The 22,560-nt window shown below is 39.9% G+C and overlaps 1 protein-coding gene across 1 annotated transcript in view; it reads left to right on the top strand.

Annotated features, from left to right (window-relative positions):
• LOC132397577 (piezo-type mechanosensitive ion channel component 2-like) overlaps positions 1–22,560 on the top strand; it is a 566,872-nt gene that overhangs the window by 353,959 nt on the left and 190,353 nt on the right. Inside the window, exon 5 of the mRNA XM_059976392.1 lies at positions 16,003–16,165. Within this exon, the coding sequence (XP_059832375.1) occupies positions 16,003–16,165 (163 nt within the window). The remainder of the gene's footprint in view (positions 1–16,002; positions 16,166–22,560) is intronic.

Below are 22,560 nucleotides of genomic sequence, written 5' to 3'. Positions count from 1 at the left end.
CAAACATCTCAATGCACTTCAGCAGGTAGGAAATCATCTTGGGTTCAGTTAAAACTTACTTGTCGCCACTGTTAATGTTTTGTAATTCCAAAACATAATGACTGATTGAAAGGAAAACAAGTGAGTTGTGGAACAACTCCTGTACTTCCACTTTTACTTTAAGTAAGACATACACATGTGACGCAGTGGCGTGGTGATGTTTGCCATTTACATACTTTTATATATAACCCATAATGAATTACTTGAACAAGCAAAGAGTGCTTAAACAACTACATATTTACAATATTACTCAGTATCTGTTTGGATTTCTGCAGCAATTTTACCATTCTTTTACCATTTGGCTTTTTTGTCACAATGTATAAACTGTATTTATTATGTTAAAGTGACACATCGTTTGTGAACTCAGTGACCAGCTAGCTTGGGAGACTCTCTTCGTCCAGTCTGGTTATTTGCATACTGCACCAGGCAATCTTACCTGGACCTATCAGAAGATGCCTGACACTTTAACTTCTTAATTTTCTCAACACACATGAGTGGTCCCTGAGGCATAACAATTCCAGGACAGGGCAGATGCCCCAGCAAACAGGAATAGTTTTTAAAAACAAGAGGAAATCTGCAGATGCTGGAAATCCCAGCAACACACAAAAAATGCTGGAGGAACTCAGCAACATCTATGGAAAAGAGTACAATTGACATTTTGGGCTGAGATCCTTCAGCAGTGACAGTTTTACAAAGCTTTTCTATCAACTGTTGCTTCCAGGCAGTAATCTGAAGTCTTAAGTCCCTAAATCTTCCAACTTGCAGTGTTAGGTGTACAAAAATATTTTTTCCCTTTAACATTGCAACTTATCTATCCCCTAACATAAGGTTTGGAGCATTTGGAGGGAAACTGCACATTAATAATAAAAAAAAATCTCATTGCAGCAACTCAATCAGATTCATTTAGTAACACCTAAAATTTGCTGCACAATTTTGTGCATATCCAATGTTGGTTCTCACAGTGGGAAGGTGTTCCATTTTCCTGTGCCACTGACAAGTAGAGCTGCAGTCGCACAGCCTCAGAGAGCTGTGTATAATTCTTTCCTCTGGTGCTGTCTGGGTGGAGTTTGCACTTTCTCCATGTGACTATATGGGTTTCCCTCGAATATGCTCTTCTTTTCCCCTCCTCCCAAAGATGTGCATGTTGTTAGGTTGATTGGTCACTGTAAATTCCCCGTGCTGCAGCTGATTTGTAGAATTGGGGGTTAGCTGATGAGAATATGAGGATAACACAAAAGTGATTAATGTAAGATTAGTGTTATTGGGTGGTTAATCATTGTCATGGACTCACTGGGCTGAAGGGCCTGTTTGCATGGTTTATCTCTTTATGTCTCCTTCTTAGTTTGATGAATATAGATGGAAATCACATAAAACATGCCAATATTTAGCAAAAAGTTATTGAAAAATTGTTCCAATTAAATTTTCAAAGAAAATTTGTGGTGAGTTTCACACCATTTCTGGTTCCTGGTGGTTTGCTGCCATGAAATGCCATTAATTGAGCTTAGTAGTTAAAAAGTTGGCTGCTTAAGTGAAAGACATCTCACCTCTGATGCATTGCCAAAGCGTGATTTATTTGCTTTCAACCATATATCTGCAAATACTTTAAAACTATATTTCAGCGTAATTGCTCTGAGCAAGCAGGTTTGAGATATTTCAAGAAGTCAACAATGAAATAAAGACCTTAGAATATGATTTACATTGCGGGGTGAAAGATGAGGTGAGTAATAGATTTAACAAACGTACAGGGTTTGGCAAACAGAGCGGGGGATGTTGAAAGATTTCACTGACATATAAATATTATAGCAGATGGACATTCAAATGTGGCGAGCCAAGTAAATCTAGCAGTGAGTTAGTGGGTTTGGCGAAGGTAAACAAGAAATGGAAGCTTGTTGTCAATGCAAAGGTGTTGAAGGAATCAAAGAGTTGAAATGTTGAATTCTTGTAAATGTGAGTTCAGACATTAAAACATGCTAAGTTCCTGTAGGTGTGAGTTCAGAGAAGATCCAAAAACATTTTTGAGGTCACAGCAAACTAGGGTAGAAGATTAGATGTAAGTGATGGGAAAATTGAAAAAACTAAAACCTGATAAACTTAACCGGTTCTTTCCCCTGCTGTATAATTTGTTGAGACTACGAACGCCTCGTGTACCAGACCTGAAGGAGATCTCAGGAAGGGGCTTTTCAATGATGCTTATTTCCAATGAGCATCCAGAGGAGGTTGAAGATGGAGCACTGAAATAGACATGTACTCAGATAGGAAAGGAATACTGGGATATGGCCCTAATGCAGGCAAATTCGATAAGCAGTGAAATGGATACTCAGAGCACCTTGGGTTAAAAGTCCCATTTCTGTGCTGCAAATCTCTATGACCTGGCACTTAATGTGTAAATTTGGGCACAGCCCATACAAAGGATATTAAATTTATAATGATATTAGAATTTAGATTGATCGAGAAAATACTATGAATAAGCAAAGTAAAGTATTATATTTAAAGATAAAAACAGAAGTATCAAGACAACTTAATATTATTCCAGGATCTTCTGAGTTTTACTTGGCTTATTTGTGCCTTCTAAAATCTACATTAATTTAAGATAATTATCAATACACATTTTTCACTCTGGATTTGCAGCATTCCTTCCAACTTTCTTTGGTAAATTCAGATAATAATTCTGCATTTTGATCTTGTACTGCCCATCACTCTGTCACTTCGCCCTTCCTGCCTTTCATCATGTCAGACCACTCTTTAGTTCCCTGCCTAGGTCATCCCACCATCTCCAACCTTTCCTCTCTGCCTTAAATGCTGCTTATCTTTAATTATTCTGACTTCTGATGAACTGAAGTGCTGTATTTCCACAGATGCCACCTGACCAGTTGAGTATTTACAGCGCTTTCTGTGTTTATTTCAAATTTCCCACATCCACAGTATTTCTCTTGTAGTTATTATTAGTGTATTATTGTTAACATACTAAATAAAATGAAAAGCTTTTGTTTGCTTGCCATCCACACAGATAATAAGACCATAAGACATAGGAGCAGAATTGGACTATTGAACCCATCGAGTTGGTCCACAATTCCATCATGACTGATTTATTGTCCCTTTCAATCCCATTCTCCTGTCTTTTCTCTATAACATTTGACGCCCTGACTCATATAAAACCTAAATGCCTCTGTTTAAATACACTCAGTAATTTGGGCTTCACTGCTGTCTGCATCTAAAGTTCCACAGATTCACCATCCTCTGACTAAAACTTGCACATTATAGGAAACATCTCCACATATCCACCTTACGTAGGTCATTCAATAATTGATAGGTGTCAATGAGATTCCCCCCCTCTTTCTCCTAAACCCCAGTGAGTAGAAGCCCAGAGCCATCAGATGCTCCTCTGTTAACCATTTCATTCCTGGAATCACTCTCCTGAACCTCATCTGGACCCTCGCTAATGCCAGATGAGGGGCCCAAAACTGCACACAATACTCCATGTGCTGGCTGACCTAAGCCTTATAAAGCCTCAGCATTATATTTTCTTGTCCTCTCAAAAAGAATACCAATACCTCAATTGCCTTCATTGCCACCACCTCAATATGCAAGTTAAGGAATCCTGCACAAGGATTCCCAAGTCCCTTTGCACCTCTGATTTTTGAATTTTTCCCCCCACTTAGAAAATGATCTATGCTTTAATTTCTTCTACAGAAGTGCATGGCCGTACACTTCCCTACACTGTATTCCATCACCCATTTTATTGCCCACTCTCCCAATCCAAGTCCTTCAGCAGAATCCCTTCTTTGACACTAACTTCCCCTCCACCCATCTCTTATCGTCTGCAGACTTGGCTTGGCCACAAAGCTGTAAATTTTGGCATCCAAGTCATTAACAAATAAGTGACAAGAAACTTCATCCCTTATTAATGAACTCGAACCCTAGGGAATAGTCTATCTGGTCCAAGTGACATATCCACCTTCAGACTTTCCAGCTTCCCAAACACCTTCTCCTTAGTAAATAGCAAATACCCTCACTTCTGATCACTGACACCCTTGAATTTCTTGCATACTACTAGTGTCGTCCATTGTGAAAAATGACACAAAAACCTTATTAAGTTCATCTGCCATTTCTTTGTTCCCCTTTACTACCTCTCCAGAACATTTTGCAGTGGTCCAATATCAACTCTAGACTCTATTTTACTCTTTATGTAGCTGAAAAAGCTTTTGGAATCCTCCTTTATATTATCGGCTAGCTTACCTTCATTTTTTGCCTTTTCTTATGGCTTTTTGGTTGCCTTCTGCTGGTTTTTAAAAGCTTTCCAATCCTCCAACTTGTCACAAAGTTGAGCTCTACTAGATGCTCTCCCTTCTCCTTTTATGCTGTCTTTGACTTGCCTTGTCAGCCACTGTTGCCTCATCCTCCCTTTAGAATACTTCAACTTTGAGATGTATCTATCCTGAGCTTTTTGAATTCCCCCATAAACACCAGCCATTGCTGTTCTACTGTCATTCCTGCTAGTGTCCAGTTCCAATCAACGTTGGCCAACTTCTTTCATGCTTTTGAAATTCCCTTTACTCTGCTATAATACTTATACATCTGACTTTATCTTCTCCCTCTCAGACTGCAGGGTGAATTCTATCATACTATGATCACAGCCTTCTTGGGTTCTTTCCTCTTAAGCTCCCTAATCAAATCTGGTCCATTACACAACACCCAATCCTGAATTGCCTCTCCCCTGGTGGACTCAACCATATGTTTCTTTAAACGCCCATCTTGTATACATTCCACAAATTCCCTCTCTTAGGATCCCGCATCATCCTGATTCTCCCAATCTACCCACGTATTGAAATCCCATGTCACTATTGTAATCTTGCCCTTTTTACAGGCCTGTTCTATCTCCCATCATAATTTGTATCCCAGATCCTGGCTACTGTTTGGAGGCTTGTATACAACTTCCATCAGGGTCTTTTTACCCTTGCAGTTTCTTAACTCTATCCACAAGGAGTCTATATTTTCCTACCCTATGTCACCTCTTTGTGAGGATTTGATTTCATTCTTTGCCAACAGAGCCATCCCACCCCATCTGCCTACCTGCCTGTTCTTTCTATACAATGTGTATCCTTGGATGTTAAGTTCCATACAATGATTTTCTTTTAGCTACGACTCAGTGATGCCCACAACGTTGCACCTGCCAATCTCTAATAGCTGTGTTGCAAGATCATCTACCTTATTCCATACTCTGCATGCATTCAAATGTAACCATTTCAGTCCTGTATTCATCACCTTTTTTAATTTGCTCCCATGTTACTCTTCAACTCATCCACTGACTGTAATTTTTCCCTGTCATCTGCCTATCCTTCCTCACAATCTCACTACAAATTGCATCTACTCGTACACTAACTGCCCTATCCCTCCAATTCCCATCCCCCTGCCAAATTATTTTAACCCTCCCCAACAGCGCTAGCAATCCTGCCTGCAAAGATATTGTTCCCCTTCGGGTTCGGGTGTAACCCATCTTTTTTGTATAAGCTATACTTTCCACAGAAGAGATTTCTCTCTCTCCCTGGCACTCTGACCCCTCTCTCTCTCCCCCCCTCCCCCCGCCTTGGTAATTACCAAGAAAGTGCAGTGCAGGCAGACAAAGAAAGTGCAAGAGCACCAATGAGGTAGATTGGGAGATCAAGAGTTCAGCATTAGTGTATGAGGGCCTGATAACAACAGGATAGAAGCTGTCTTTGAGTTTGATGGTACGTGCTCTCAAGCTTTTGTATCTTAATGCCTGATGGGAGGGTGGAGAAGAGAGATTGGCCAAGGTGGGAGTGGTCTTTGACTATGCTGGCTGCTTTTTGTGTCACGTAGCCAATATAGAAGTGACTATGCATTGTATTTTGCTTCTGAAATTCTGTATCAGTTGGCATCAACACTCAGCTACTCCTGTACAGTACAGTTATTATCAACTAAGGACCAATGTCTATACCACATAGCTTAGGAAAGTGCACTCATGATACTATTTTAATTAGGATGGCCAACGATACAAAAGGATTTAAGTACAAGAGTAAAAAACACCTTATTCCAATTACTTGGGTTCTGTTGAAGTTGCACCTAAGTATCTCTGGAGCTAATCTGCTGATCTGGGATATGTCTGTGATAGAAAGAGCAATGAAGATTCACCTAATTAATCCAGAGAAATGGGAATAAAAGGAGAGAATAAGCAGTATAGGTCTGTCCCCTCTGCAGTTCAGAAAATTGAGAAGAGATCCCCTTGAATCTTACAAAATTCATGGTGGACATGAAAAAGGTGGATATTTTCCCTGACACGGGGAATTAGGGGAAGCAATCTCAAGGAAGGGGTAGCCTATTCAGCTCTGAGATGAGAAGAACTTCTTTACTCAGTATTTGGTGAATCTTCGGAATTATGTGCTAAAGATCCTTCGGAAGCTCAGCTACTGAATATATTAGTAAAAGCAATAGACTTTAGGTTATTAAGGGAATCAAGGGCCATAGTGTTAGTGTAAGAAAATTATGTTGAAATGGAAGATCATTTGCAATACTGTTGGATGGGGGAACAAGAATGATGGGCCAAATGGCATTTACCTGCTTCTATTTCTTATATTTTCATGTCATCAAACATTACTCACAGAATCACAGTGGTAATCAAAAAGAAATTTAATGTCATAGACTGACACAGCACTGATGAAACCATTTAGCTCAAGGTGCTTGTGAAGTTTTTTGAATTACTCGCACTGTCCTGAGACTAAAAATTACTTTTCCTCTTTAAATATTCATCAAATTTCCTTTGTAAATTTGTTCCTGAATCTGCTTCCAACAGCCACCCAGGCAATACACTCACTCGGCAGAAATTTATCTCCTCATCTTACTTCTAGTTCTTTTGCAACTTAACCTTAAAATAGCGCAAATTAAGTCATATTGAAATACCATAAAGCATTACTTCATTTTTTGCTGAACTTTTAAAGTTTTACATCTGTTTTGAACCAACTTTATTGCAGGAAATTCATGTATAAGGCCCTTTATTGTGAGCACTGAGCCAAGATGTGTTTGGAGTCAAAGACTGACGAGGTGGGTGAAAGCTTGAGGAGATTCAGGCATGCTGTAGTTACATGTAGGCTAAGCGTTTTCTCTGTCCATTGCAAGATTTTATATTACTGATTTCTCTTTCCCAATGAGTTCAAATCTGCAGAAAAGTACATCTTCAAATCATTTTCTGCATATCTGGAGAACAAAAGTATGGGGTCTTTTTCTGGAGGAGCTAAAGTGCCAGAAGATTTCTTTCCTATCTTTTCAAGTATTGACAGCATTTATTTTAAACTGAATAAAATAGTGAAAATTTCTGCTGTGTTCGCTCATAAACCAACTGAGAGTGGAGGTGGTTGAGTCAGGTACATTAGATACATTTATGAACTATATGGACAGATATATAAATGACAAGAGTTTAGAGGGATATGAATCAAGTGCTAGGAAATAGAATTAACTTGAATATACAAAATATCTTGGTCTGAACAGGCCAAAAGGCCTATCTCTGTGTTGTACAGGGCTTTGACTGTATGGTTCCAAACTGAATTTGACTTTCACAACAACAGGAGCAGAAAGTTAGAGTTAAAAACTATGGGCAAAGCACAGCAGCAGCTGGTAATTATTACCCTGTTGGGGGAAAAGATAATTATAAAGTTATTAATATATTAAGAAGACACTCAGCATGCTCTGATTAGTTTCCATGCTTTCTGCTGAATAGTTTTTTTTCCTGTAAAGAGTCTTTTGCTCAGACGGGTAGAAAATAAAGAGGTCACTGGGCCCAGTTATTTGCCTGTTATTCAACCTCAGTGCAATGGGTCGGCAGATGACTGTGTCACTGAGTTGTCTACAGACTTGTGGGATTTGTTTTTTTATCTGTTCCCATGAGTGTAGCCTTAACAAAGATGCAATGGCAAAATATTGGACTTGTATCTCGTATCCATTGATTCCCCTTGTACAGCTGGGGAATTTAACTTTGACTTAGAAAGGTGTGTAAAATTATGAGGGTGAATGTACAGTTTTTGCCATGAGAATTAGTTTTTTGCAGCAGCAGCTCTGCACGTTACAGACATGACAATTATAACTTACATGATCTCAAACTAACATAAATTACACACAATTTACAAAACAAAACAAAATAAATAAAAACATAACACTATTGCAAGTTGAAGAAACTATACACTCAGTGGCCATTTCATTAGGCACAGGAGGTACCTAATAATGTGGCCACTGACTGTATTGTATGCTCATGTTCTCCTCTTGTAGCCCATCCACTTCAAAATTCAACACGTTGTGTGTTCAGAGATGCTCTTTTGCACACCACTGTATTAACGCATGGATGTTTGAGTTACTGTCATCTTCCTGTCACATTGAATGGCCATTCTGACCATTCAACCGGACAGGAAATCTGGCCATTCTCCTTTGACCTCTCTCATTAACAAGGCATTTTCAACAACAGAACTGCTGCTCACTTGATGTGTGGTGTTTGTCATGGTATTCTCTGTAAACACTAGAGATGGCTATATGTGAAAAACCCAGGAGATCAGCAGTTTCTGAGGTAATTAAACCAACCTGTCAGTGCTACATAACTCTCTGACTTCAATTGAGGAATAAAAGAGCGGCGATCCACTTACTGAGATAGTGCCACCAGCCTCCAACAGTCAGTGTGAATTAGAGGAACAGATTTTGTAGGCAAATCATGGAAATAGCAATATGGTTATAGTAGTAGGCGGGGGAGGTTATCTTTCTCAACATTGATTTGTAATACCATAGTGCAAGGGACTCAGAAGAGTTGGAATTTGCTAATTGCTTCCAAGAAAGTTTTCTGAGACAATATGTAGACAGTCTCACTGAAGATGGGATGTACTCAACCTGTGTTTTGCGAGACAACACTCTTGCATGTTGACTACCCAGTGAAACTGGTTGATGAAATGTCTGTGAGGGAACACTTTGGGAACAGTGACTTTCATTCTGTAATTTCAGGGTGATTATGGAAAAGGATAAGTTGGTCCTCAAGGGTTTTAATTGGGGGAAGACTGAACTCTATAGCATGAGAGGGACTGCTGAAAGTAAATTCATAACAGATACTTGCAGGTAAAATGACAACAGACATTTGGAAGTCCTTTTAAAGAGAATCGGTGAAAGCTTGGTGCAGCATATTCTGCCAAAGTGACAGACAAAGGTGGTAACATTAGCAAACCTTGGATGACAAAGGATATTGAAGGCTTGATGAAAAGGAAGGATGTGGCCGGGATAGGCAACTGGGGTTGAAGGAATCTATTGAGGAATTAACAGTTCGGCAACAAAGACAAGAGAAAATCTCTAGATGCTGGAAATCCAAGCAACACACACAAAAGGTTGGAGGCCAGGCAGCATCTATGGAAAAGAGTACAGCTGATGTTTTGGGCCGTATCCCTTTGACAGCATTAGTTCAGCACTAGTAACAGTTCGGCAAAGCATTTTGGGCTGAAGGGCCTGAACTATGCTGTACTATTCTATGTTCTATGAATATAGAGAGAATTGAAGAAAGAAATTAGGAGGGCAAAAAGAAGTCACTGGCAAGAAAGGGTAAGGTGAATCCCAATATGTTCTGTATCTCAGAGAAAGTATGTAGTCACGGAAAGAGTTAGTCTTTTTCGGGATCTGTGGGGTAATCTGTCAAGAAAAGTATGTGAGGTTTACTCGAGGTTATGCGTGTTATTGCTAAGAAGGAGGAGATGTTAGATGTCATGGGGCATATAAGGATTGGTAAGTCCTTAGGGCCAGGTGAGATCTATTCCAAATTGTCGGGGAAGCAAGGGAGGAAATGACTGGGGCCTTGCAGAGATCCCTACATCTTTATTAGCTACAGGTGAGATGACTGAAAATTGGAAGTCAAATAGTTTGTTTATTTAACAAGGGCAACATGGATAATCTAGGTAACTACAGGCCAGTGAGTGTCCATATTACTGTATGGAAATTACTTGACAAAATCAGATGGGAAGATTTGCAAATGGGTCTGATCAGAGTTAGCCAGCATAGTATTGTGCTGGAGAAATCTTGGCTCACTCATTTGATTGAGAAATTTTTTGATGAAGTAACAAAGAAGATAGGTGAAGGCAGAGCAATTGACATTGTCTATGTGGACATAAGTAAATCACTTGACAAGGTACTAAATACTGGATAATCCAGAAGATTGGCACATGGAATCTAAGGCTAGTTGCTGGATTGACAATTTGGAGACATGAGGTAGTGATGGAAGATTGTTTTACTTATAGAAATGTTGTGACCATTGAGATACCACAGGGATCAAGCTGGATTCTTGTTGTTTGTGGTATATATTGATGATTTGGTTATGAACCTAGGAGGTACAATTAATAAATTAATGGATTACAGAAAAATCAGGAGTGTTGTGGATTGTGTGAAAGGTTGTCTAAAGCTAAAATGAGTTGGGTGGAGTGTTGGCAGATGGAATTTAATCCTGATAAGTATGAGACGATATGTTGGTAGGACATATGCAGTGTTTGGTAAGGCATGAAGGAAAGCTGTTGGATAGAGTGATCTTAGGGTTCAAATTCATCATTGCTTGAAAATGTTGATACAAGTTGAGAAGTTATGCTACATCACATGGAGTATTGCATTTATTCAGGTCATCTCCCAAGAGGAAGGATATGGTTGTGCTGAAGAGAAAGCAGAGGAGATTCACTAGGATGTAGCTTAGAATGGATAACTCTTGTTAGAAAGAGAGAGTATCTGGAGCAAAAAAGCTTTGAGGTGACCTGACTAAATTATAACAGGCAAAGGTAAGGTAGAGCATCATAATTTTTTGTTATCCTTGGTAGAGGTATCAGGAATATGAGGACATAGTTGTAAGGTGAGAGAAAGGAATTTGAAAGGGGAACTGAGGAAAAATTGTTTTACACTGAGCAGTTGATTTGTGGAGGTGATGGAGTCAGACGTAATCACTGCTTTAAGGACATATAAATTGACAAATAGTCCTAATATGGGCAAATGGGATTACTGCGTTTGGGTAAAAACACACCAATATGTTGTATGTGGTAAGCTGAACGGTCTATTATCCACACCACTGTACCTTTGGGATTGGTTTACAAAAAAAATGTTACTCTGTGTCAACCCAAGGAATTATTTAAATTGTTTAAACAGCTTGTCCTCTCACCTTTTTATTTTCTATAATGGAGAAGGAAAACTGAAATAAATAGCCAACAGGGAAGAAATTTTACCATGATTAAAGTTGTACTCTACACAATGGAAGATGGTTATGGTTGTCATAGATAAATCATTCTGGTCCCAGGAGATCTCTGCAGGAGTTTCTCAAGTTATGGGTGAAGCTAAACTACCTTCAGTAGCTTATCAATAATGTTTCGCCCATCATAAGGTTCAAAGTGGGATGTTCTACAATTGCACACTGTTCAGTTCCATTTGCAATTTCTTAGCAAATTACAATCACTTTCTTACTAACATTCATTATAATTGGTAAGTAATGCTTGTGCTGCAAAACTGCTAAACAATTACTATCTTGAACAAGAGAGTCAACCCTTGATATTAAAAGGCATTAATGTTGTGCTTCTCCCTCCATCACAATCCGGAAGCATTGGAACACTGCAACCTCAACGTTCTTGTTACATATCCTGACATGAAGTTAAACCATTGATCCTTGATCAATGCTGGGTCTGAATCCTGGAACTCCTCACTCAATGGCAGTATGGAAGGTTTTTACCAGAATGATTGCCGTGGTTAAAGGCTGCAAAATGGTCTTACCAAGTAAGATTTCCACTTGGTGTCCTAAATTAAGATAACCCCCATCAGAAAATTTTTACAAAATGCATACTGAAAATTTTGCCATTTCTACCTGTTCTGCAAATATGATCAAAATCTTACAAAGGTTTTTCTGTTTCTTAATAAGTTCTGAGTAGTCAGACAATCATGCAAGTAGAGTGGCAATGTTGTGATGAGAACTGACCACACTCATTGGAGAATGCATACTCAGTCCATGAGCGGTATCTATTTCAATCCCCACCTCAGAATTAATGCACAGTTGAAATGTGAAACAAATGCCAAGAATCAAACTTGGACAATTGGCTTTGCACACAATTGTGCTTTGATGAATTTCCTTCATTTCTTTTCACTCTTCTCTCTTGAACCTTGCCATGAAATGCATTTCAACTTCTTATAATGGCTGCTTCTCCAATTCAAAGAGCCCTACACATGAATTTCCTACAATTACATTAATTCAAAACCTACTATTAGCAAAACCTACTACTTAACCTACAACATGAAACAATAGTTTTTTTATTGTGGATTTTTTAGAAGTGGTTATTTTCTATATGTTGTGTGTGATTACTGGTACTGTGTTTTAGACCTTTGCCCTGGAGGAAAGTTGTTTTGTTTGACTGTATTTAATGTATGGTTAAATGACAATTAAACTTGAACTTGAACTTTTCAGTTTACCCTCCCTGAAACCTATTTTTTCTATTTCTTGGAATGCATTTCAATGGTTTGGATAATAGTCATGACTGAAATTTAAAATTCAAAAGCTTCCATGATATATTTTTCCTATTCCTTATCTATCCAGCAATGCTGCTCTATGACTCAGAAATGCATGTGGGAATAATCAGCCAATAATTTCTTTATCCATTACCATCATGAATAATTTCAATTTAGCAACTTCTGCATGGTGGAGAGGAAAGCATTCCATGGGGAAGCATTTGGAGAATGGGTGATAGAAGCAGAATATGTTAAGCACAACAGAACCTGAGCTCGTGCACAATAACTGTTATGTGCAGCTCTTTTGCAGACTTGGTAGTTAAGCATAACACTGCTATTCTGTGGGCTCAAAGAAATCTTATCCAGACAGGACTGTGAAATCTTGTGTGAATGTTTGTGGATGACTCATACTATTTTTATTGCTCTGTTTGCAGCAGACAGGGTGAAAGATATCTTGCCAATATTTGTCCACATTGCAAAACAGATGGAGAAATGAATACGTCTTTTTAGTGTGAAGGGCAGTTTGTTCCCTTTTGGTTTCCTTTTAAAAAATATGCTTCATCTCCCAGCTCTGTTGATTTTTACTTCTGTATTAAAACTAAGCACTTTATTAACATTTGCAATGTATATGTGAAGGTCTTGATTTCACATAATGATTGATTATTAAAGAAAATGCTATTCACTCTTGGTGACTGAATGAAATATTAACTTAGAACATCACTCATTCTCCTGTGAGAGCTGGGTCAGTTGAATCGTGCAAAGTACTCTCACTGGGTTATTGTTCAAAACTATTGCTCTTGTGCCGCAATGAGGCCACCCTTATGTTACGTCTGGGTAGCCTCCGATGATGATGTGAATACCAATTTCTCCTTCTACTAAAAAAAAAACCTCTCCCTCTTCCCCAACTTCTTCCATTCCCCATTCTGACCTCATACCTCTTCTCACCTGCCTATCATCTTTCCCCAAGTCTCCTCCTCCATCCCTTTCTCCTATGGTTCACTCTCCTCTCCTATCAGATTACTTCCTCTCCAAAGCAACACACACAAAATGGTGGAGGAACTCAGCAGGTCAGGCAGCATCTTGAGTACTGAAGAAGGGTCTTGGTCTGAAATGTCAACTGTTTACTCTTTTCCATAGATGTAGTCTGACCAGCTGAGTTCCTTCAGCATTTTGTGTGTGTTGCTTTGTATTTCCAGCATCTGTAGACTTTCTTGTGTTTGTGATTTATCCATACTCTCCAGCCCTTCATCTTTCCTACTCACCTGGCTTCACCTATCACCTTCTAGCTTGTCCTCCTTCACCTCCCCCCACCTTTTTATTCTGGCATCTTCTCCCTTCCTTTCCAGTCCTGAGGAAGGGTCTTAGACCAAAACGTCAACTGTTTGTTCATTTCCATAGATGCTGCCTGATCAGCTGAGTTCCTCCAGCATTTTGTGTGTGTTGTTTTGGATTTCCAGCATCTACAGATTTTCTCATGTTTATGATTGGTTTCTTACCTGTTGCAAGTTGAGGCCATATATTAATTTCTTTCCAACTTACCTTTTCTTTTCTAGCTGGCCATTATCAGAAAGGCTTTTAAAGTCATCTGCTGCATGCAACTTAGATGTTAGATTTCCCTCAAAAGAGGCTGGACTTCAAAAAATTATATACCATTGGTTGTGTAATACTTTGGGGCATTCTAAGATTGGAAATATCTTGTATAATTGCATTCTTTACATATTTGAGGGGATGTTTGACTAAGATATGAGGGGAAAGGAACAGAGCTTTATAGACAACAGACAGTAGGTGCAGGAGTAGGCCATTTGGCCCTTCTAGCCAGCACCACCATTCACTGTGATCATGGCTGATCATACACAATCAGTACCCCGTTCATGCCCTCTCCCCATATCCCTTGACCCCGCTATCTATAAGAGCTCTATCTAACTCTCTCTTGAATGCATCCAGAGACTTGGCCTGCACTGCCTTCTGAGGCAGGGCATTCCACATATCCACCACTCTCTGGGTGAAAAAGTTTTTCCGCATCTCTGTTCTAAATGGCCTACCCCTTATTCTTAAACTGTGGCCTCTAGTTCTGGACTCACCCATCAGCGGGAACATGCTTCCTGCCTCCAGCGTGTCCAATCCCTTTATACTGATAGATTAGATGCAGAATGACTAGAGACCTCGAGCGAGGTCTCTAGCACCAGCTGGGTGGGCAGTGCTTTCTCTGTGCTGTATGTCTTATGTTAGCCAATGTACTCAGTTGTTAAATAAGTAAGTACAATAGTAAAAAAAAATGTGCTTTTGTGTTCTACTTCCACTCCTTGTCCAGATATTTCTTTGCATCAGTTAAGCAATAAAATATGACAAAGAAGAATTTGTGTCTGTCCCTAGAATATAATTTTTATTTCTACATGTGAAGCCAACTCCCATTTCTACCACACCCTAATGTCCTCTGGACCCTTCAAAACTAATTCACAGCTGGTGACGGACCATATGGATTAAGATTAGTTGTTGTTGTATCTAAGGTATAGAAAAATACGTAATGTGAACATACAAAATGGCGTCTTGGCCTCGAGCCTGCTTTTCTATTCAATAAGATCATGGCTGGTCTAACTGTAATCTCAAATCTTGATTCCTATCTATCTGGTAAATCTTTCACACTCTTGATTATCAAAGATATATATTCAAAGGCTGTGATTCTATTGCAGTGTGAAGCGATGCCTCTTCTCTTAGGAGACAAAATATTTTTATATTTTGATCCCTTGTTCCAATTCTTTCTCATGAGAAAACATTCTCTTCAAATCTGGCTTGTCAACATTTCCCCATAAGACTACATGCCATGCCACTAATGCCAGCCATCTACAAGATCCCACAAACAACTAAGTAATAACCAGGAGATTGTTTTTGCTGAGCTAGTTAAAGAATTATTAGAATAGTCTGGTGTAAACATGTTTGCAATTAACTACTTGTATATTTCCAACAGGTTTGTGCTGAAGGGAACATGTTGGAATTTCAATGGCCATTCTCAGAAATCCCCACATGGTTCCATACTCACCTGTAACCTGCTGCTTCAAGGCACTGGGAAAACGAGGAATATTGGAATGCATTTCTGTTGTAATCTGCCAGTGCATTGTGCCCTTCTGTTAGCAACACTGCCCTATATTGGTTGGGAATAGTATCTGGTGTGGGATTCTAGGAAAAATGAGGGATGGAAGCGCCTCAAAGAAAAGGATTCTAGCTGATTCATGAAGCCTTTGAGTGTGAGATGAAAGCTTCTAATCAAGGTTATGGTCATTTTACTTGGATCAGGAACTATTGTTTCAGTTTTCTATCTAGTGCCAGATTAGCATCATTGCCAGTTTTATACTGCTAGAAACTTTCAACCAAGTTTTAATACTCTATGTAAAATGCAAGTATGTCTAACCAGAATGCTATGTTACAGTAAAAATATTCACATTTACTTAAGATGAATATCTTCTTTCTTCACAGTGTGAGTGGGGCAGATGCTGGGAATATTATCAGACTCTTTGCTCCAGATGTTGGAATGTTTGTTGCTGGCTTGGCTACATGGCTCGTCTGTAAAAGTTTAGTTCAGCAACCACCAACAGAGGACATGGCACAGTACAACCCAGAGTTCCAGATTGAAGAACCGGTAATTTTCTTTCTCTTTGCTTTCCCTACATCCTGTTTCCTGAGACTTTAAAGAACCTTCTTTTCAAAACCCATGAGTTGCAAAGCAGCTCAGAAGCGGAGCAGTTAACGCAACACAATTACATCTTGGGGTGTCGGAGTTCAGAGCCTTTTCCTGGGTCTGTGCATCCACCCAGTGGAATGCATGGGTTTTCTCCAGGGGCTCTGGTTTCCTCCCACAGTCCAAAGACGTATCAGTTGGTAGATTAATTGGTCAATGTAAATTGTCCTGTGATTAGGCTAGGGGGCTGCTGGGGCTGGGAGGCTCAAAGAGTCAAAGAGCCCGCTCCACACTGTATCACTAAATAAGTAATAAAATAAAGCTATTGTATTGCTGTTTATATGTTGCATTAAAAGCAGATGGTCAATAGGCATGCATTTAAAGTGGCTGTGACATTTGCAGTTTAGTTGTGATGCTGCTTGAAGCTGTCTCTCTTGTCACTGCAGATTTTGGTTGGTGTCAGCTGACTCGTTGGGTTAGAAAATTCAGTTTAAAGGAAATCTATACATGAGAATCAAAACAAAAACAAAAAAACTGGATGAAGAAAATCTGAAATAAAAACAGGAAATGCTGGAAACATGCAGCAAGTCAGACAGTATCTGTGGGAAGAGAAATAGTTCATGGTCAAGTATATGACCATTTATTAACTTTTTCTCTTTCTGTTGATGCTGCTCATCCTGCTGAGTGTAGCATTTTTTGTTTTTACTTTAAGTGTAAATTAGTAAATTTGATGCTGCTGGGAGAGTCCAATGCAGCATTACAATGACAAGTCTCCATATGCCATTATCTAAAGAAAAATGCACAAAGTAATTATTGAGTCTAGAAGTGGGTAGATGTAACAGACACCCTATTTCTAAGGAAAGTTTAAATGTGTGAACTTAATCTTATTCAGCGTCAATGAATGCGACATTGACTAACTTGGAGTATAATAAGGATGATGCTTTTTTTTCCTAGAGAAATTCTTGTATTTGCATAGAACTTATTAAACACTCTTAAGAAGCCTCAGAGTGCTTTAAAGCCTATGGACTACTTTCTGAAGTGTGTTCATTGTTGTAACATGGAAAGCGAAGAGGAGCATCTTTATTCAAAGTTGTGTTTCCCATGCCATTGACATGAAGCTGCTGCCTCCCAGCTTCAGTAACCTAGGTTCAATCCTGACTTCCAGTGCTGTCTGTGTGGATTCTGTATGTCCTTCCTGTGGCTGTGTGGGTTTCCACTGGGTGCTCTCGTTTCCTTCCATGTTCCAGAGATGTAGGTGGTGATAGGTTGGCCACCGCAAAATACTCCTCCTGTGCAGGCGAGTGTGCAATCTTTTAGGAGTAGATAGGAATGCGAGGAGAATAAAATAGTGTTAATTTAACATTGGTACAGATTTCATGGGCTAGAGGGCACACTTTCTATGTTGTGTAAGTCTTTAGGATCAAACGTTTTTGCATTTTGAATTGTTTTTGACATTCCCTGTTAGGTTTTAGTAAAGGCAACTTGTTTAACAGTGTAAGCTTAAATATCTAGTGATTAAAATTGAAATATAAAATTGATTTAATACATTTCCCTTCTAGGTTACAAATTAGTTTTCAGCCTTTGCCTGTAAAATGGTGCCCCAGAAAATAAGATGATGTGCAACACAATTTTATTGCTTCAGTCTAGTACAATAATTATAGTCCACAGAGACTATTCTTTGAAATGGAGACTTTGATCACTTCTGGAGTATTTACTAATACTCTTACCTCATGTGCACAACGTTTTTTATGGGGAGAATGTTTACTATAACATAAGTTCTCTATGGGAAGGTCAGCATTGCAGGAACTCACACAGTGGCTGAAAATTTGTTGAAACTTGAACAAAGGGAGAGAAAGGATCAAAGTATGAAAGAAAAACACAAGAAGATAAAAAGGAATTGAACACGAGGGAATATAACTAAGAAAACAAAGAAATGCAGATGATTGCTCAATAAATACTTCAGAATAAGTGAGAAAAAAGTTCCTACGATGGCATCCAGCTGTTTATTAGTGTTTTTGGCTCCACTAAACCTATCCGAGTCCATTGTTTTGGATGATCTTCCTTACTGTGAACATTTTTCTGACATTATTTCTAATTTGTTTGGCATTGGTGTGTTGCTTATCCACTGCAGCTGAAACAGTATTCCACACTTGTCTACTGAGGCGGTTTCTGTGGAGTCCAGTTTTCTGAACCACAGTGTCTTGGTCCCTGCCTACCTCTGCTGCAGAAACCTCCATCATGCCCATCTGGAACTGACTCATCCAACAGAGCCATGATCAATGTTCCATCCATCCTCTATTTTCCATAAACTGTAGTTCATCCAAAATCTTGCTGCCTTTTCCTGATCTGCATTGACTCACAACCCACTATTTGTTATATTGGCCTCCAATTAAGCAGCATTTTGGAAAATCTTCCATCACTTCTCCTCATAGAGTCACAGGGTAATACAACATGGAACTGGGCCCTGCAGTCCAGTCCTTGACCAAGCCAACCCAGATGCCAACATTCACTTTTAAACCTTTACTGTTTCTCTAACCACCTTCCAACCCTTTGGCCACAGAACTTGTTCCTCTCCATCACTATTCATCACCTGATTTGTTTGTCCTCTGAGAAATCTTTGCTCTTCCAATCTCAATCACTTTGCCATCAGCAGCCCCAGCACTCTAAACTAAGTAGAAAAATAGAATACCTACAGCACAACACAGGCCCTTTGGCCCACAAAGCTGTGCTGAACATGTCCTTACCTTAGAAATTTCCTAGGTTCTGCCTCCACCACCATCGCCAGCAGCCCATTCCACACACTCACCACACTCCGAATAATAAACTTACCCCTGACATCTCCTCAGTACCTGCTTCCAAGCACCTTAAAACTGTGCCCTCTCATGTTAGCCATTTCAGCCCTGGGAAAAAGCCTCTGACTATCCACATGATCAATGCCTCTCAAAATCTTATACACCTCTATCAGGTCACCTCTCATCCTCTGTTGCTCCAAGGAGAAAAGGCAGAGATCACTCAACCTGTTCTCTTAAGGCATGCTCCCCAATTCAGGCAACATCTCCATTGCACCCTTTCTATGGTTTCCACATCATTCCTATAGTGAGGTGACCAGAACTGAGCAGAGTACTCCAAGTGGGGTCTGACCAGGCTCCTGTATAGCTGCAACATTACCACTCGGCTCTTAAATTCAAACTCACGATTGATCATGGCCAATGGACCATATGCCTTCTTAACCACAGAGTCAACCTGCGTATCAGCTTTGAGTGTCCTATGGACTCGGAACCCAAGATCACTCTGATCCTCCACATTGCCAAGAGTCTTACCATTAATACTATATTCTGTCATCATATTTGACCTATTAAAATGAACCACCTCACATTTATCTGGGTTGAACTCCATCTGCCACTTCTCAACCCAGTTTTGTATCCTATCAATGTCTAGCTGTAACCTCTGACAGCTCTCCACACTATCCACAACACCCCCAACCTTTGTGTCATCAGCAAATTTATTAACCCATCCCTCCACTTCCTCATCCAGGTCATTTATAAAAAGGAAGGGTCCCAGAAAAGATCCCTGAGGCACATCACTGGTCACTGACCTCCATGCAGAAAATGACCCGTCTGCAACCACATTTTGCCTTCTGCAGGCAAGCTAGTTCTGGATCCACAAAGCAATGTCCCCTTGGATCCCATGCCTCCATACGTTCTCAATAAGCCTTGCATGGGGAACTTTATCAAATGCCTTGCTGAAATCCATATACACTACATCTGCTGCTCTACCTTCATCAATGTGTTCAGTCACATCCTCAAAAAATTCAATCAGGCTCTTAAGACATGAGCTGCCTTTGACAAAGCCATGCTGACTATTCCTAATCATATTACGTCTCTCAGGATCATCTCCATCAGTTTACCAACCACTGAAGTGAGACTCACTGGTCTAAAATTTCCTGGGCTATCTCTACTTCCTTTCTTGAATAAGGGAACAACATCCACAACCTTCCAATCCTCTGGAACCTCTCCCCTCCCTATTGATGATGCAAAGATCATCGCCAGAGGCTCAGCAATCTCCTCCCCTGCCTCCCACAGTAGCCTGGGGTACATCTCATTCAGTTCCAGCGACTTAACCAACTTGATGCTTTTCCAAATCTCCAGCACAACTTCTTCCTTAATATCTACATCCTCAAGCTTTTCAGTCCACGGTAAGTCATACCTACAATTGCCAAGATCCTTTTCCGTAGTGAATACTGAAGCAAAGTATTCATCAAGTACCTCTGCTATCTCCTCCAGTCCCATACACACTTTTCCACTGTCACACTTGATTGGTCCTGTTCTCTCACATCTTATCCTCTTGCTCTTTACATACTTGTAGAATGCCTTTTGGAGTTTTCCTTAATCCTGTCTGCTAAGGCCTTCTCATGGCCCCTTCTGGCTCTCCTAATTTAATTCTTAAGCTCCTTCCTGCTAGCCTTTATAATCTTATAGCTATGTATCATTACCTAGTTTTTTGAACCTTCCGTAAGCTCTTCTTCTTGACTGGGTTTACAACAGCCTTTGTACACCACCATTCCTGTGCCCTACTACTGTCTCACTGGAATGTACTTATGCAGAAATCCATGCAAATATCCTCTGGACATTTGCCACATATTTTCCGTATGTTTCCCTGAGAACATCTGTTTCCAATGTATGCTTCCAAGTTCTTGCCTGATAGCCTCTTATTTCCCCTTACTCGAATTAAACACTTTCCTAACTTGTCTGTTCCTATTCCTCTCCAAAGCTATGGTAAAGGAGATAGAATTGTGATCACTATCTCCAAAATGCTCTCCCACTGAGAGGTCTGACACCTGACCTGGTTCATTTCCCAATATCAGGTCAAATACAGCTTTTCCTCTTGTAGGCTTATCTACATATTGTGTCAAAAAACCTCCCTGAACACACCTAACAAATTCTACCCCACCTAAACCCCTCGCTCTAGGGACATACCAATCAATATTTGGAAAATTAAAATCTCCCACAACAACCCTGTTATTATTACACCTTTCCAGAATTTGTCTCCCTATCTGATCCTCAATGTCCCTGTTACAATTGGGTGGTCTATAAAAAACATCCAGTAGAGCTATTGACCCCTTCCTGTTCCTAACTTCCACCCGCAGAGACTCAGTAGACAATCCCTCCATGACTTCCTCCTTTTCTGCAGCCCTGACACTATCTCTGATCAACAGTGCCGCACCCCCTCCTCTTTTGTCTCTCTCCCTGTCCTTTCTGAAACATCTAAAGCCTGGCACTTGAAGTAACATTCCTGCCCCTGAGCCATCCAAGTCTCTGTAATGGCCACAACATCATAGCTCCAAGTACTGATCTACGCTCTAAGCTCACCCGCTTTGTTCATGATACTCCTTGCATTAAAACAGACACATCTCAAGCCAACGGCCTGAGGACGTCCCTTATCGATCATCTGCCTATCTTACCTCTTGCACTGTCTCCAAGCTTTCCCTATTTGTAAGCCAACCGCCTCTTCCTCTGTCCCCCCCAACAGTATTCAATCAGGGGTTCTTTTTGTTGAGGGGTACAGCCACAGGGGTACTCTCTAGCCTCCGACTGCTGCCCTTCCCTCTCCTGACGGTTACCGAGGCCCCATCTTTCCATTCCATCTTTGATTCTTTCCACCTCTCCGTCTTTCTTACTCCTGTAAGATGCTCCATAAAAACCTACCTCTTTCATCTTGATTTAGGGAAGTACCTTCAAATAATTTATTCAATTAAAGATGCTATATAAACGCTAATTGTTTTTGTTGATGCTCAGTGACTGTAGTCACAGCTCTCAAAGTGACCTCACCAGGGAACCAGTGAGACTCCTTAGAATTTATTCTGAGACTTACTTCCAAGTTAAGCATGTTACTGCACTGCTACAAGACATGTTAAGTTCAAAATCACTTGGTGCAAATATGTTGATATGTGCCTGTTTGCTTGAATAAAAAGGGTTTCTTTCATAGCGGTCTGTCTGCAGTGGAAATGTGCTGCCTGTCATGTAGGCATCCAAGGAAACATGCACAGTGTGTTGGGTCTGCTGCGTAGGTCTTTGCTGTAAGCTCTCACCGACTCCCAATTGACATTCTCTGGATCACTTTCTTTCTGCCCTTACTTTATACCACACCCTGTGCAATACTTTGCAATACTACCATCACTTCTTATGTGAATGTGTATCCATTACTGTATAATATATTATGGTAATTCTTGCATTGCAATCTTATCGGTGTGAATTTGCAAATCTTGTAAATCTTTATTTTAAAGTAACTTTTTTAAAATTCTTCTCTTTAAATATTTGTATATCCATGTACTTGTAATCCTACGGTGACACTGTGAT

Source organism: Hypanus sabinus, chromosome 1 (assembly GCF_030144855.1).
Source record: "Hypanus sabinus isolate sHypSab1 chromosome 1, sHypSab1.hap1, whole genome shotgun sequence".
Taxonomy (NCBI): domain Eukaryota; kingdom Metazoa; phylum Chordata; class Chondrichthyes; order Myliobatiformes; family Dasyatidae; genus Hypanus; species Hypanus sabinus.
This window is presented reverse-complemented; position numbering and strand designations above follow the sequence as displayed.